The sequence below is a fragment of the Oncorhynchus mykiss genome, chromosome 28 (genome assembly GCF_013265735.2).
Source record: "Oncorhynchus mykiss isolate Arlee chromosome 28, USDA_OmykA_1.1, whole genome shotgun sequence".
Taxonomy (NCBI): Eukaryota; Metazoa; Chordata; class Actinopteri; order Salmoniformes; family Salmonidae; genus Oncorhynchus; species Oncorhynchus mykiss.
Genome location: NC_048592.1, coordinates 38,654,983 through 38,674,335, shown reverse-complemented (window position 1 = coordinate 38,674,335; position 19,353 = coordinate 38,654,983). Strand labels below are relative to the sequence as shown.

General features: G+C 41.9%; 1 protein-coding gene across 1 annotated transcript; it reads left to right on the top strand.

The window, feature by feature from the left end:
* Positions 1 to 1,114: 1,114 nt before the first annotated feature.
* Positions 1,115 to 16,532, top strand: LOC110509133 (gamma-crystallin N-B-like). The gene is made up of 4 exons (XM_036966952.1): positions 1,115 to 1,206; positions 5,762 to 6,010; positions 14,849 to 14,994; positions 16,072 to 16,532. Exons 1-4 carry the CDS (start codon positions 1,186 to 1,188, stop codon positions 16,205 to 16,207), a joined length of 552 nt encoding a protein of 183 aa, XP_036822847.1. The 5' UTR covers positions 1,115 to 1,185; the 3' UTR covers positions 16,208 to 16,532.
* Positions 16,533 to 19,353: the final 2,821 nt, after the last annotated feature.

Genomic DNA, 19,353 nt, shown 5'->3' with positions numbered 1-19,353 from the left:
AGGGAGTAGGGAGGGGTTAGGGAGGGGTTAGGGAGTAGGGAGAGGTTAGGGAGTAGGGAGAGGTTAGGGAGGAGGGAGAGGTTAGGGAGTACAGAGAGGTTAGGGAGTAGGGAGAGGTTAGAGAGTAGGGAGAGGTTAGAGAGGAGGGAGAGATTAGGGAGTAGGGAGGGGTTAGGGAGTAGAGAGAGGTTAGGGAGGAGGGAGGGGTTAGGGTGTAGGGAGGGGTTAGGGTGTAGGGAGGGGTTAGGGTGTAGGGAGAGGTTAGGGAGTAGGGAGAGGTTAGGGAGGAGGGAGAGGTTAGGGAGTAGGGAGGGGTTAGGGAGTATGGAGAGGTTAGGGAGTAGGGAGAGGTTAGGGATTAGGGCGAGGTTACAGAGGAGGGAGGGGTTAGGGCATAGGGAGGGGTTAGGGAGTAATACTGTAACCCTGTAACACTGTAATTCTGATCTCAAGGCCATCAGACTGTTAAACAGCCATCACTAGCATAGAGAGGCTGCTGCCAACATACAGACACAAATCACTGGGCACTTTATAAATGGATTTAACAAAGGTATCACTCGTCACTTTAAATAACATCACTTTAATAATGTTTACATATCCTACATATCTCATATGTATATACTCTATACCATCTAATGCATCCTGTCTGTGCCGCACGGCACAACATGTGTATGTGACCAATAAAATTTGAGTTGATTTGCATTTGATTTGACCCTGTAATACTGTCTACTCTGTATCTATACATTCACTCAGACCACACACACACACACACACGGACACGCACACACCACAACAAACACACACACACACACACACCACAACACTCTCCACACCTTCAACACACACCATACCATCAACAGACACCACAACACACAGTACACCCCTCAAATCCCAATCAAAGCAGAACGTCCCTCCCCCTGCCATTGTCCTGGACCCCCGACTAAGCCAAAGTCCACTATCAGCAGTGTGACATGTAAGAGAAAGTGTCCATGGGGCAGAATTTCTTTAAACCCTTTCATTGTGGGGCCATTGTTATGTTGACCTCGTGATACCTCTCCTCTCCCTATTGGCCATATATATCAGGTGGTCAGCCTCTCCTCTCCCTATTGGCCATATATATCAGGCGGTCCACATCTTTCCACTCTCACACTGTGGGACAAACGTGGACAACAAACGGTGGACAAAATGTCGCAGTACTCAGGCAAGGTGAGTAGATAGCTATCGAACCTGGAAGCTATACATACAGCTATACATACAGTATACAGCTATACATACAGTATACAGCTATACATACAGTATACAGCTATACATATAGTATACATATAGTATACAGCTAAACATACAGTATACAGCTATACATACAGTATACATACAGTATACAGCTAAACATACAGTATACAGCTATACATACAGTATACAGCTATACATACAGTATACATACAGTATACAGCTAAACATACAGTATACAGCTATACATACAGTATACAGCTATACATACAGTATACATACAGTATACAGCTATACATACAGTATACAGCTATACATACAGTATACAGCTAAACATACAGTATACAGCTATACATACAGTATACATACAGTATACAGCTATACATACAGTATACAGCTATACATACAGTATACAGCTATACATACAGTATACATACAGTATACAGCTATAGATACAGTATAAATACAGTATACATACAGTATACAGCTATACATACAGTATAAATACAGTATACATATAGAATACATACAGTATACAGCTATACATACAGTATACAGCTATACATACAGTATACAGCTATACATACAGTATACAGCTATACATACAGTATACATACAGTATACATACAGTATACAGCTATACATACAGTATAAATACAGTATACATACAGTATACAGCTATACATACAGTATACATACAGTATACAGCTATACATACAGTATAAATACAGTATACATATAGTATACATACAGTATACAGCTATACATACAGTATACAGCTATACATACAGTATACAGCTATACATACAGTATACAGCTATACATACAGTATACATACAGTATACATTCAGTATACAGCTATACATACAGTATAAATACAGTATACATACAGTATACAGCTATACATACAGTATACATACAGTATACAGCTATACATACAGTATAAATACAGTATACATACAGTATACAGCTATACATACAGTATAAATACAGTATACATATAGTATACATACAGTATACAGCTATACATACAGTATACAGCTATACATACAGTATACAGCTATACATACAGTATACATACAGTATACAGCTATACATACAGTATAAATACAGTATACATACAGTATACATACAGTATACAGCTATACATACAGTATACAGCTATACATACAGTATACAGCTATACATACAGTATACATACAGTATACAGCTATACATACAGTATAAATACAGTAAACATACAGTATACAGCTATACATACAGTTTAAAGGCTTAACGAAAATGTCCCTTTTTTGTAAAAAAAATAGCATACAGTATACAGCTATACATACAGTATACATACAGTATACAGCTATACATACAGTATACATACAGTATACAGCTATACATACAGTATACATACAGTATACATACAGTATACTGCTATACATACAGTATACATACAGTATACAGCTATACATACAGTATACAGCTATACATACAGTATACATACAGTATACAACAGCTATACATACAGTATTTCAACTATACATACAGTATACAGATATACATACAGTATACAGCTAAACATACAGTACACAACTACACATACAGTATACATACAGTATACAACTATACATAGAGTATACAGCTATACATACAGTATACAGCTATACATATAGTATTCAACCATACATACAGTATACAGCTATACATACAGTATACAACTATACATACAGTATACAGCTAAACATACAATATACAGCTAAACATACAATATACAGCTAAACATACAGTATACAACTATACATACAGTATACAGCTATACATACAGTATACAGCTAAACATACAATATACAGCTAAACATACAGTATACAGCTATACATACAGTATACATGCAGTATACAGCTATACATACAGTATATAGCTAAACATACAGTATACAGCTATACATACAGTATACAGCTAAACAGCTATACATACAGTATACAGCTATACATACAGTATACAGCTATACATACAGTATACATACAGTATACAGCTATACATACAGTATACAGCTATACATACAGTACACAACTATACATACAGTATACAGCTATACATACAGTATACAGCTATACATACAGTACACAACTATACATACAGTATACAGCTATACATACAGTATAAATACAGTATACATACAGTATACAGCTATACATACAGTATACAGCTATACATACAGTATACAGCTATACATACAGTATACAGCTATACATACAGTATACATACAGTATACAGCTATACATACAGTATACAGCTATACATACAGTACACAACTATACATACAGTATACAGCTATACATACAGTATACAGCTATACATACAGTACACAACTATACATACAGTATACAGCTATACATACAGTATACAGCTAAACAGCTATACATACAGTATACAGCTAAACAGCTATACATGCAGCTTTACATTCAGGTCTTTCCAGAGATGTTAGATCGGGTTCAAGTCTGGGCTCTGGCTGGGCAATTCAAGGACATTCAGTGACTTCTCCCAAAGCCACTCCTGCTTTGTCTTGGCTGTGTGGTTAGAGTCGTTGTCCTGTTGGAAGGTCCACCTTCGCCCCAGTCTGATGTCCTGAGCGCTGGAGCAGGTTTTCATCAAGCATCTCTCTGTACTTTGCTCCGTTCATCTTTCCCTCGATCCTGACTAGTCTCCCAGTTCCTGCCGATGAAAAACATCCCAACAGCATGATGCTGCCTCCACCATGTTTCACCGTAGGGATGGTGGCAGGTTTCCTCCAGACGTGATGCTTGGCATTCAGGCCAAAGAGTCTGTTGACTCAACCCACAGGAGCATATTCATGTTGCTCTTTTCACACTACTGAGCCCAAACAAGCCAAGCCAAACAAGTTGTAGGGCTGGGAAAACATTACTGGGCTGGCCTGCTTACGTATCCCCAATAGTTGCTGGACCCGGGCTGGCCTGCTTACGTATCCACAATAGTTGCTGGACCCGGGCTGGCCTGCCTACGTATCCACAATAGTTGCTGGACCCGGGCTGGCCTGCCTACGTATCCACAATAGTTGCTGGAACTGGGCTGGCCTGCTTACGTATCCACAATAGTTGCTGGACCTGGGCTGGCCTGCTTACGTATCCACAATAGTTGCTGGAACTGGGCTGGCCTGCTTACGTATCCACAATAGTTGCTGGAACTGGGCTGGCCTGCTTACGTATCCACAATAGTTGCTGGAACTGGGCTGGCCTGCTTACGTATCCACAATAGTTGCTGGAACTGGGCTGGCCTGTTTACGTATCCACAATAGTTGCTGGAACTGGGCTGGCCTGCTTACGTATCCACAATAGTTGCTGGAACTGGGCTGGCCTGCTTACGTATCCACAATAGTTGCTGGAACTGGGCTGGCCTGCTTACGTATCCACAATAGTTGCTGGAACTGGGCTGGCCTGCTTACGTATCCACAATAGTTGCTGGAACTGGGCTGGCCTGCTTACGTATCCACAATAGTTGCTGGAACTGGGCTGGCCTGCTTACGTATCCACAATAGTTGCTGGAACTGGGCTGGCCTGCTTACATATCCACAATAGTTGCTGGACCTGGGCTGGCCTGCTTACGTATCCCCAATAGTTGCTGGACCTGGGCTGGCCTGCTTACGTATCCACAATAGTTGCTGGACCTGGGCTGGCCTGCTTACGTATCCACAATAGTTGCTGGACCTGGGCTGGCCTGCTTTTGTATCCCCAATAGTTGCTGGAACTGGGCTGGCCTGCTTACGTATCCACAATAGTTGCTGGACCTGGGCTGGCCTGCTTACATATCCCCAATAGTTGCTGGACCTGGGCTGGCCTGCTTACGTATCCACAATAGTTGCTGGACCTGGGCTGGCCTGCTTACGTATCACCAATAGTTGCTGGACCTGGGCTGGCCTGCTTACGTATCCACAATAGTTGCTGGAACTGGGCTGGCCTGCTTACGTATCCACAATAGTTGCTGGACCTGGGCTGGCCTGCTTACGTATCCACAATAGTTGCTGGACCTGGGCTGGCCTGCTTACGTATCCCCAATAGTTGCTGGACCCGGGCTGGCCTGCTTACATACCAACAATAGTTGCTGGACCTGGGCTGGCCTGCTTACATACCAACAATAGTTGCTGGACCTGGGCTGGCCTGCTTACATACCAACAATAGTTGCTGGAACTGGGCTGGCCTGCTTACATACCAACAATAGTTGCTGGACCTGGGCTGGCCTGCTTACGTATCCACAATAGTTGCTGGACCTGGGCTGGCCTGCTTACGTATCCACAATAGTTGCTGGACCTGGGCTGGCCTGCTTACGTATCCACAATAGTTGCTAGAACTGGGCTGGAAAATATACTACCTGAGCTAGCACAGTAGTTGTCAGAGTCTAGGTGATGTGGGTAAGGCGGAGTCAGGCGCAGGCCACAAAGATGAGTAATATCCTCCATCCTGTAGGTCAGACTCTATTTCTACCTCACCAAACTGTCCCATGTGCTGTCCTCTGTGTCTGTGTTCTACCCAGATCTGTTTCTACGAGGGGAAATGCTTCACGGGCAGGAAGCTGGAGATCTGCGGTGACTGTGATAACTTCCAGGACCGCGGATTCATGAACCGCGTCAACTCCATCCGCGTGGAGAGCGGCGCCTTCGTCTGCTTCGACCATCCCGACTTCAAGGGCCAGCAGTACATGCTGGAGCACGGAGATTACCCCGAGTTTCAGAGATGGAATGCCCACAATGATCACATGGGCTCCTGCAGACCTATCAGGATGGTGAGGATAAAACGCTAGCACTTACGGTAAACCGATGCTGTGGAAACTGATGCCGCGGTAACGGACGCCGCAGTAACGGACGCCGCAGTAACCTATACCACCACGGCAACCTGTGGCTTTGTGAATACTGTAGGTTTTTACGGTGCTAATATAGTCATTTTGTAATACGTTTTTTTTTGCATAGTAACAGAGTTAGGTGGTTACTTCTTAACAGCGTTGTTACTATAGTTATTTCACACTAACCGTGTTGTAAGAGCTACTTGACGTGAAGGGTTAAAGGCAGAAGAGGACTAAAGCAGTAGGACAGTTTACGCCCCTCAACCCACTTTAAAACGACTGGCACTAGATATGTTATGTAACTCGGTCCAGCTGGAAAGTGTGACTGATGTGTAAAGATAAATAGTCAAGCCAGCACAGAATATTCAGGTCATTTGGCCGCTGTAAAGTGTATCTTGGGCACACGCAGACTGACTGACTGACTGGTGCATTACAACGTGAGATAGAGAAGACAGACTGACTGACTGGTACATTACAATGTGAGATAGAGAAGACAGACTGACTGACTGACTGGTAGATTACAATGTGAGATAGAGAAGACAGACAGACAGACTGACTGGTACATTACAATGTGAGATAGAGAAGACAGACTGACTGACTGGTACATTACAATGTGAGATAGAGAAGACAGACAGACTGACTGACTGGTACATTACAATGTGAGATAGAGAACACAGACTGACTGACTGACTGGTACATTACAATGTGAGATAGAGAAGACAGACAGACTGACTGACTGGTACATTACAATGTGAGATAGAGAAGACAGACAGACTTACTGACTGGTATATTACAATGTGAGATAGAGAAGACAGACAGACAGACTGACTGACTGGTACATTACAATATGAGATAGAGAAGACAGACAGACAGACTGACTGGTACATTACAATGTGAGATAGAGAAGACAGACTGACTGACTGACTGGTACATTATAATGTGAGATAGAGAAGACAGACTGACTGACTGACTGGTACATTACAATGTGAGATAGAGAAGACAGACAGACTGACTGACTGGTACATTACAATGTGAGATAGAGAAGACAGACTGACTGACTGACTGGTACATTACAATGTGAGATAGAGAAGACAGACTGACTGACTGACTGGTACATTATAACGTGAGATAGAGAAGACAGACTGACTGACTGACTGGTACATTACAATGTGAGATAGAGAAGACAGACTGACTGACTGACTGGTACATTACAATGTGAGATAGAGAAGACAGACAGACAGACTGACTGACTGGTACATTACAATGGGAGATAGAGAAGACAGACAGACAGACTGACTGGTACATTACAATGTGAGATAGAGAAGACAGACTGACTGACTGACTGGTACATTACAATGTGAGATAGAGAAGACAGACAGACAGACTGACTGACTGGTACATTACAATGTGAGATAGAGAAGACAGACAGACTTACTGACTGGTACATTACAATGTGAGATAGAGAAGACAGACTGACTGACTGACTGGTACATTATAATGTGAGATAGAGAAGACAGACTGACTGGCTGACTGGTACATTACAATGTGAGATAGAGAAGACAGACAGACTGACTGACTGGTACATTACAATGTGAGATAGAGAAGATAGACAGACTGACTGACTGGTACATTACAATGTGAGATAGAGGAGACAGAAAGACTGACTGACTGGTACATTACAATGTGAGATAGAGAAGACAGACAGACTGACTGACTGGTACATTACAATGTGAGATAGAGAAGACAGACAGACAGACTGACTGGTACATTACAATGTGAGATAGAGAAGACAGACTGACTGACTGACTGGTACATTACAATGTGAGATAGAGAAGACAGACAGACTGACTGACTGACTGGTACATTACAATGTGAGATAGAGAAGACAGACAGACTGACTGACTGGTACATTACAATGTGAGATAGAGAAGACAGACAGACTGACTGACTGGTACATTACAATGTGAGATAGAGAAGACAGACAGACAGACTGACTGGTACATTACAATGTGAGATAGAGAAGACAGACTGACTGACTGACTGGTACATTACAATGTGAGATAGAGAAGACAGACAGACAGACTGACTGACTGATACATTACAATATGAGATAGAGAAGACAGACAGACAGACTGACTGGTACATTACAATGTGAGATAGAGAAGACAGACTGACTGACTGGTACATTATAACGTGAGATAGAGAAGACAGACTGACTGACTGACTTGTACATTACAATGTGAGATAGAGAAGACAGACAGACTGACTGACTGGTACATTACAATGTGAGATAGAGAAGACAGACTGACTGACTGACTGGTACATTACAATGTGAGATAGAGAAGACAGACTGACTGACTGACTGGTACATTATAACGTGAGATAGAGAAGACAGACTGACTGACTGGTACATTACAATGTGAGATAGAGAAGACAGACAGACTGACTGACTGGTACATTACAATGTGAGATAGAGAAGACAGACAGACAGACTGACTGGTACATTACAATGTGAGATAGAGAAGACAGACTGACTGACTGAGTGGTACATTACAATGTGAGATAGAGAAGACAGACAGACAGACAGACTGCCTGGTACATTACAATGGGAGATAGAGAAGACAGACAGACAGACTGACTGGTACATTACAATGTGAGATAGAGAAGACAGACTGACTGACTGACTGGTACATTATAATGTGCGATAGAGAAGACAGACTGACTGACTGACTGGTACATTACAATGTGAGATAGAGAAGACAGACAGACTGACTGACTGGTACATTACAATGTGAGATAGAGAAGACAGACTAGACTGAGTGACTGACTGGTACATTACAATGTGAGATAGAGAAGACAGACTGACTGACTGACTGGTACATTACAATGTGAGATAGAGAAGACAGACTGACTGACTGACTGGTACATTACAATGTGAGATAGAGAAGACAGACAGACTGACTGACTGGTACATTACAATGTGAGATAGAGAAGACAGACAGACAGACTGACTGGTACATTACAATGTGAGATAGAGAAGACAGACAGACAGACTGACTGACTGGTACATTACAATGTGAGATAGAGAAGACAGACAGACTTACTGACTGGTACATTACAATGTGAGATAGAGAAGACAGACTGACTGGCTGACTTGTACATTACAATGTGAGATAGAGAAGACAGACAGACTGACTGACTGGTACATTATAATGTGAGATAGAGAACACAGACTGACTGACTGACTGGTACATTACAATGTGAGATAGAGAAGACAGACAGACTGACTGACTGGTACATTACAATGTGAGATAGAGAAGACAGACAGACAGACTGACTGGTATATTACAATGTGAGATAGAGAAGACAGACAGACAGACTGACTGACTGGTACATTACAATATTAGATAGAGAAGACAGACAGACAGACTGACTGGTACATTACAATGTGAGATAGAGAAGACAGACTGACTGACTGACTGGTACATTATAATGTGAGATAGAGAAGACAGACTGACTGACTGACTGGTACATTACAATGTGAGATAGAGAAGACAGACAGACTGACTGACTGGTACATTACAATGTGAGATAGAGAAGACAGACTGACTGACTGACTGGTACATTACAATGTGAGATAGAGAAGACAGAATGACTGACTGACTGGTACATTATAACGTGAGATAGAGAAGACAGACTGACTGACTGACTGGTACTTTACAATGTGAGATAGAGAAGACAGACAGACTGACTGACTGGTACATTACAATGTGAGATAGAGAAGACAGACAGACAGACTGACTGGTACATTACAATGTGAGATAGAGAAGACAGACTGACTGACTGACTGACTGGTACATTACAATGTGAGATAGAGAAGACAGACAGACAGACTGACTGACTGGTACATTACAATGGGAGATAGAGAAGACAGACAGACAGACTGACTGGTACATTACAATGTGAGATAGAGAAGACAGACTGACTGACTGACTGGTACATTACAATGTGAGATAGAGAAGACAGACAGACAGACTGACTGACTGGTACATTACAATGTGAGATAGAGAAGACGGACAGACTTACTGACTGGTACATTACAATGTGAGATAGAGAAGACAGACTGACTGACTGACTGGTACATTATAATGTGAGATAGAGAAGACAGACTGACTGGCTGACTGGTACATTACAATGTGAGATAGAGAAGACAGACAGACTGACTGACTGGTACATTACAATGTGAGATAGAGAAGATAGACAGACTGACTGACTGGTACATTACAATGTGAGATAGAGAAGACAGAAAGACTGACTGACTGGTACATTACAATGTGAGATAGAGAAGACAGACAGACTGACTGACTGGTACATTACAATGTGAGATAGAGAAGACAGACAGACAGACTGACTGGTACATTACAATGTGAGATAGAGAAGACAGACTGACTGACTGACTGGTACATTACAATGTGAGATAGAGAAGACAGACAGACTGACTGACTGACTGGTACATTACAATGTGAGATAGAGAAGACAGACAGACTGACTGACTGGTACATTACAATGTGAGATAGAGAAGACAGACAGACTGACTGACTGGTACATTACAATGTGAGATAGAGAAGACAGACAGACAGACTGACTGGTACATTACAATGTGAGATAGAGAAGACAGACTGACTGACTGACTGGTACATTACAATGTGAGATAGAGAAGACAGACAGACAGACTGACTGACTGATACATTACAATATGAGATAGAGAAGACAGACAGACAGACTGACTGGTACATTACAATGTGAGATAGAGAAGACAGACTGACTGACTGGTACATTATAACGTGAGATAGAGAAGACAGACTGACTGACTGACTTGTACATTACAATGTGAGATAGAGAAGACAGACAGACTGACTGACTGGTACATTACAATGTGAGATAGAGAAGACAGACTGACTGACTGACTGGTACATTACAATGTGAGATAGAGAAGACAGACTGACTGACTGACTGGTACATTATAACGTGAGATAGAGAAGACAGACTGACTGACTGGTACATTACAATGTGAGATAGAGAAGACAGACAGACTGACTGACTGGTACATTACAATGTGAGATAGAGAAGACAGACAGACAGACTGACTGGTACATTACAATGTGAGATAGAGAAGACAGACTGACTGACTGACTGGTACATTACAATGTGAGATAGAGAAGACAGACAGACAGACAGACAGACTGCCTGGTACATTACAATGGGAGATAGAGAAGACAGACAGACAGACTGACTGGTACATTACAATGTGAGATAGAGAAGACAGACTGACTGACTGACTGGTACATTATAATGTGCGATAGAGAAGACAGACTGACTGACTGACTGGTACATTACAATGTGAGATAGAGAAGACAGACAGACTGACTGACTGGTACATTACAATGTGAGATAGAGAAGACAGACTAGACTGAGTGACTGACTGGTACATTACAATGTGAGATAGAGAAGACAGACTGACTGACTGACTGGTACATTATAATGTGAGATAGAGAAGACAGACTGACTGACTGACTGGTACATTACAATGTGAGATAGAGAAGACAGACAGACTGACTGACTGGTACATTACAATGTGAGATAGAGAATACAGACTGACTGACTGACTGGTACATTATAATGTGAGATAGAGAAGACAGACAGACCTACTGACTGGTACATTACAATGTGAGATAGAGAAGACAGACAGACAAACTGACTGGTACATTACAATGTGAGATAGAGAAGACAGACTGACTGACTGACTGGTACATTACAATGTGAGATAGAGAAGACAGACAGACAGAAAGAAGACAGACAGACTGACTGACTTGTACATTACAATGTGAGATAGAGAAGACAGACAGACTGACTGACCTTTACATTTTAATGTGAGATAGAGAATACAGACTGACTGACTGGTACATTACAACGTGAGATAGAGAAGACAGACTGACTGACTAGTACATTACAATGTGAGATAGAGAAGACAGACCGACTGACTGACTGGTACATTACAACGTGAGATAGAGAAGACAGACTGACTGACTGACTGGTACATTACAATGTGAGATAGAGAAGACAGACTGACTGACTGGTACATTACAATGTGAGATAGAGAAGACAGACTGACTGACTGGTACATTACAATGTGAGATAGAGAAGACAGACTGACTGACTGGTACATTACAATGTGAGATAGAGAAGACAGACAGACTGACTGACTGGTACATTACAATGTGAGATAGAGAATACAGACTGACTGACTGGTACATTACAATGTGAGATAGAGAAGACAGACTGACTGACTGGTACATTACAATGTGAGATAGAGAAGACAGACTGACTGACTGGTACATTACAATGTGAGATAGAGAAGACAGACAGACTGACTGACTGGTACATTACAATGTGAGATAGAGAATACAGACTGACTGACTGACTGGTACATTATAATGTGAGATAGAGAAGACAGACAGACCTACTGACTGGTACATTATAATGTGAGACAGAGAAGACAGACTCACTGACTGACTGACTGGTACATTACAATGTGAGATAGAGAAGACAGACAGACTGACTGACTGGTACATTATAATGTGAGATAGAGAAGACAGACTGACTGACTGACTGGTACACTACAATGTGAGATAGAGAAGACAGACAGACTGACTGACTGGTACATTACAATGTGAGATAGAGAAGACAGACAGACAGACTGACTGGTACATTACAATGTGAGATAGAGAAGACAGACTGACTGACTGACTGACTGGTACATTACAATGTGAGATAGAGAAGACAGACAGACAGACTGACTGACTGGTACATTACAATGTGAGATAGAGAAGACAGACAGACTGACTGACTTGTACATTACAATGTGAGATAGAGAAGACAGACAGACTGACTGACTGGTACATTTTAATGTGAGATAGAGAATACAGACTGACTGACTGCTACATTACAACGTGAGATAGAGAAGACAGACTGACTGACTAGTTCATTACAATGTGAGATAGAGAAGACAGACTGACTGACTGGTACATTACAACGTGAGATAGAGAAGACAGACTGACTGACTGACTGGTACATTACAATGTGAGATAGAGAAGACAGACTGACTGACTGGTACATTATAATGTGAGATAGAGAATACAGACTGACTGACTGACTGGTACATTATAATGTGAGATAGAGAAGACAGACAGACTGACTGACTGGTACATTATAATGTGAGATAGAGAAGACAGACTGACTGACTGACTGACTGGTACATTATAATGTGAGATAGAGAAGACAGACAGGCTGACTGACTGGTACATTACAATGTGAGATAGAGAAGACAGACAGACTGACTGACTGGTACATTACAATGTGAGATAGAGAAGACAGACTGACTGACTGACTGGTACATTACAATGTGAGATAGAGAAGACAGACTGACTGACTGATACATTACAATGTGAGATAGAGAAGACAGACTGACTGACTGGTACATTACAATGTGAGATAGAGAAGACAGACTGACTGACTGGTACATCATAATGTGAGATAGAGAAGACAGACAGACTGACTGACTGACTGGTACATTACAATGTGAGATAGAGAAGACAGACTGACTGACTGACTGGTACATTACAATGTGAGATAGAGAAGACAGACAGACTGACTGACTGGTACATTATAATGTGAGATAGAGAATACAGACAGACTGACTGACTGGTACATTACAATGTGAGATAGAGAATACAGACAGACAGACTGGTACATTATAATGTGAGATAGAGAATACAGACAGACTGACTGGTACATTATAATGTGAGATAGAGAATACAGACTGACTTACTGGTACATTACAATGTGAGATAGACAAGACAGACAGACAGACTGACTGGTACATTACAATGTGAGATAGAGAAGACAGACAGACTGACTGACTGGTACATTACAATTTGAGATAGAGAAGACAGACAGACTGACTGACTGTTGAGATGAGGGTTTTTGGAACTTCACCTAAACTTGAAGTCACAGTGATGTAATTTCTTATTTTTCCTCCCCCTCTCCTCCTCCTCTTCCTCCTTTTCATCCTTCTCTCCCCATTTCCTCCTTCTCCTCCTCTCCCCATCCTTTCCTCCACTCCACCCTCCTCCCCATCTCCTCCTCCTTCTTCTCCTCCTCACCCCCATCTTCTCCTCCACTCCACCCTCCTCCTCCATCTCCTCCTCCTCCTTCTCCTCCTCTCCCCCATCTTCTCCTCCACTCCACCCTCCTCCTCCATCTCCTCCTCCTCCTTCTCCTCCTCTCCCCCATATTTTCCTCCACTCCACCCTCCTCCTCCATATCCTCCTCCTTCTCCTCCTCTCCCCCATCTTCTCCTCCACTCCACCCTCCTCCTCCCCCTCTCCTCATCCTCCTCCTCCTCCATTTCCTCCTTCTCCTCCCCTCCTCCTTCATCTCCTCCTCTCCCCATCTTCTCCTCCTCCACCCCATCCTCCTCTCCATCTCCTCCTCCCCATCCTCCTCCACTTTCTCCTTCTCCTACCCATCCTCCTCCTCCTCCACTTCCTCCTTCTCCTCCCCATCTCCTCCTCCCCCTTTCCTCCTCCTCCTTCTCCTCTTCATCCTCCTCCTCTTCTTCATCATCCTCCTCTTCATCACCATTGTCCTTCTCCTCTTGCTCCTCCTTCTCGTCCTCCTCTTCCTACTCCTCTTCCTCCTACTCCTCCTCTCCTCTTCCAGCATGGAGAACACTACAGGATGGAGTTGTTTGAGGGAGCTGACTTTGCTGACCAGTGTGTTGAGGTGTGTGATGACGTGCCCTTCCTGCAGGGACGCGGTCTGACCAAGAACTGCATCAACTCTCTGAAGGTTTACGGAGACGGAGCGTACGTATCTACTGAATCAACTGCTGCTGACATTTCAATTCAATTCAAGTCAATTCAATTCAATTCAATTCAAGTCAATTCATTTCAATTCAATTCAATTTAAGCCAATTCAATTCAATTCAATTCAAGTCAACTCCATTCAATTCAATATAGCAAATTATCTACGGTAAACACTTTATACAATAAATTATCTACGGTAAACACTTTATACAATACATAATCTACGGTAAACACTTTATACAGTAAATTAGCTACAGTAAGCACTTTATACAGTAAATTATCTACGGTAAACACTTTATACAGTAAATGAGCTACAGTAACTACATTATACAGTAAATGAGCTACGGTAAACACTTTATACAGTAAATTATCTACGGTAAACACTTTATACAGTAAATTAGCTACGGTAAACACTTTATACAGTAAATGAGCTACGGTAACTACATTATACAGTAAATTATCTACGGTAAACACTTTATACAGTAAATGAGCTACGGTAACTACATTATATAGAAAATTAGCTACGGTAACTACATTATATAGTAAATGAGCTACGGTAACTACATTACACAGTAAATGAGCTACGGTAACTACATTATACAGTAAATTAGCTACGGTAACTACATTATACAGAAAATTAGCTACGGTAACTACATTATACAGTAAATTAGCTACAGTAACTACATTATACAGTAAATGAGCTACAGTAACTACATTATATAGTAAATGAGCTACGGTAACTACATTACACAGTAAATGAGCTACGGTAACTACATTATACAGTAAATTAGCTACTGTAACTACATTATACAGTAAATGAGCTACGGTAACTACATTATACAGTAAATTAGCTACAGTAAACACATTACACAGTAAATTAGCTACGGTAACAACATTATACAGTAAATTAGCTACGGTAAACACTTTATACAGTGTATAAATATACATATATACATATATTTATACATATATACCTCCTCCTCCTCCTCCTCCTCTTCTCTCCCCCTCCTCCTCCCTTCTCCTCTCCTCCTCCTCCTCCCCCTCTTCTCTCCCCCTCCTTCTCCTCTCCTTCCATAGCTGGGTGCTTTATGAGGAACCTAACTTCCGCGGCCGTATGTATATCGTGGAGAGAGGAGACTACTCTAGTCACGTGGAGTGGCAGGCCCAGAACCCCAACATCCAGTCCATCCGCAGGGTGGTCAACTACTTCTAAACCACGACCCCTTGACCTCTGACCTTAGTCCGAGGGGTCAAACCTGGGATGTCGAACAGTAAAGGGGCACAACTTTACGGAAAACGTTCAGATGACACAGTCAGTTCTATTCGTGCCATTTGCATCTGTAACATTCTGACCGTGTCACCTCACTGAATGTGATGACATCCCAGGTTAGAGGATACATACATAAATCATACATACATGGATTACAAGGCGGAGCTTGGCGAGGTGTAGTCAACAACGTTTACATCACAGGGCACGGAACTGTTTATTTTATCTTCTAATCCAGTTGTAAAATTATATAAAAAAGACAGAACCAGAAGAAGATTTGCGTGTTTATTTTTCTACTGAAAACACTATCACCGTCTTCAGTGTTATTTCCATTTTTTGCATGATGATACAAAGATCCTTATTTTCAATTATATACATATGCATATATATATATATATATGTATATTTATATTTAATCAACACACTCCATTACTGGGCCATTACTGGGCCATTTTCCCAGACAAAGATGAAGTCCACACTTCTATGGTGGTAGAAAGTCCTGGACGAGGCTTAGTCTTAGTATGTGTTCGGGAAACCGGCCCTGATCCTTTGCTGATCGTGGATCTACAGAAAACATATAACAGACAGATATATTATGACATGTTAGCACCACTATACTAGATCGACCTATCATAGCACCACCATACTAGATCGACCTATCATAGCACCACTATACTAGATCGACCTATCATAGCACCACCATACTAGATCGACCTATCATAGCAACACCATACTAGATCGACCTATCATAGCACCATAATACTAGATCGACCTATCATAGCACCACCATACTAGATCGACCTATCATAGCACCACCATACTAGATCGACCTATCATAGCACCACCATACTAGATCGACCTATCATAGCACCACCATACTAGATCAACCAATCATAGCACCACCATCCTAGATCGACCTATCATAGCACCAATATACTAGATCTACCTATCATAGCACCACCATACTAGATTGACCTATCATAGCACCACCATACTAGATCGACCTATCATAGCACCACCATTCTAGATCGACCTATCATAGCACCACCATACTAGATCGACCTATCATAGCACCACCATACTAGATCAAACTATCATAGCACCACCATACTAGATCTACCTATGCTGAATACAACAGGTGTAGACCTCAAAGTGAAATGCTGAATACAACAGGTGTAGTAGACCTGACAGTGAAATGCTGAATACAACAGGTGTAGTAGACCTCAAAGTGAAATGCTGAATACAACAGGTGTAGTAGACCTGACAGTGAAATGCTGAATACAACAGGTGTAGGTAGACCTTACAGTGAAATGCTTCCTTACAAGCACCTAACCAACAATGCAGTACAAACAAGAATAAGAAAGACAGAGTGGTAGAAAGTCCTGGACGAGGCTTAGTCTTAGTATGTGTTCGGGAAACCGGCCCTTATCCTTTGCTGATCGTGGATCTACAGAAAACATATAACAGACAGATATATTATGACATGTTAGCACCACTATACTAGATCGACCTATCATAGCACCACTATACTAGATCGACCTATCATAGCACCACCATACTAGATCGACCTATCATAGCACCACCATACTAGATCGACCTATCATAACACCACCATACTAGATCGACCTATCATAGCACCACCATACTAGATCGACCTCGTCGGAGGGCATAGTGGGATTTCTCATAAGCTTCCGGGTTAGAGTCCCACTCCTTGAAAGCTGGAGCTCTTGCCTTTAGCTAAATGCTAATGTTGCCTGTAATCCATGGCTTCTGGTTGGGGTATGTTCGTACGGTCACTGTGGGGACGACGTCTACCTATCATAGTACCACCATACTAGATCTACCTATCATTGTGGAAAGGGGAACACACTGGATTTTTTTCTTCTCTCTCCCTCTTTCACACACACACACACACACACACACACACAAACACACGCACAGGTTTTTCAGTAGGTTGTCAAACTAGTGTTGTATCAAGAGCAGGACATACAGAAGGACCTTCCCTGTAACAGTGTTTTACCTGCTCTGTCAGGTTCAAGATCAGATCTACTTCCGTGACTCAACACTTTAAAAGAACTGAAGTCACTGTCTGCTTCCTTCAGAGGCTCTTACAGAAGAAGTGACGGTGATTTATTTACAAAATGGCTTCTGGTTCGTCTGTCCGAGAGGATTTCTCCTGTCCTTTGTGTTTTGATCATCTACAATGATCCTGTTATCGTGTGGCCCCAGCTTCTGTAAAACATGTCTGCAGGAATACTCAAATCTCATTGGTTATTAGGTTACACCTGAAACTCAAATCACATCTCATTGGTTATTAGGTTACCCCTGAACAGGTAGGTGATCCATCTCAGTGGTTATTAGGTTGCAAATCATATCGAATCTAATTTTATTTGTCACATACACATGGTTAGCAGATGTTAATGCGAGTGTGGCGAAAGGCTTGTGCTTCTAGTTCCGACAATGCAGTAATAACCAACGAGTAATCTAACCTAACAATTCCACAACAATTACCTTATAGACACAAGTGTAAAGGAAGGAATAAGAATATGTATATAAAAAAATATATGAATGAGTGATGGTACAGAATGGCATAGGCAAGATACAGTAGATGGTATTGAGTACAGTATATACATATGAGATGAGTAATGGAGGGTATGGAAACATTAAATAAAATTGCATTATTTGAAGTGGCTAGTGATAAATTTATTACATAAATTTTTACCATTATTAAACTTTGAGTCAGTATGTTGGCAGCAGCCACTCAATGTTAGTGGTGGCTGTTTAACAGTCTCTCGGTCCCTGCGTTGATGCACCTGTACTGACCTCGCCTTCTGGATGATAGCGGGGTGAACAGGCAGTGGCTTGGGTGGTTGTTGTCCTTGATGATCTTTTTGGCCTTCCTGTGACATCGGGTGGTGTAGGTGTCCTGGAGGGTAGGTAATGCGTTGTGCAGACCTCATTACCTTCTGGAGAGCCTTACGGTTGTGGGCGGAGCAGTTGCCGTACCAGGCGGTGACACAGCCCAACAGGATGCTCTCAATTGTGCATCTGTAGAAGTTTGTGAGTGTTTTTGGTGAAAAGCCGAATTTCTT

Bases quoted from the DNA above. Each gene is read 5' to 3' on its own strand.
- LOC110509133 (XM_036966952.1), top strand. From the start codon at position 1,186: ATGTCGCAGTACTCAGGCAAG. The intron at 6,011-14,848 runs GTGAGGATAAAA...CTCCTCTTCCAG, and splicing joins CCTGCAGACCTATCAGGATG to CATGGAGAACACTACAGGAT. The intron at 14,995-16,071 runs GTACGTATCTAC...CTCCTTCCATAG, and splicing joins AAGGTTTACGGAGACGGAGC to CTGGGTGCTTTATGAGGAAC.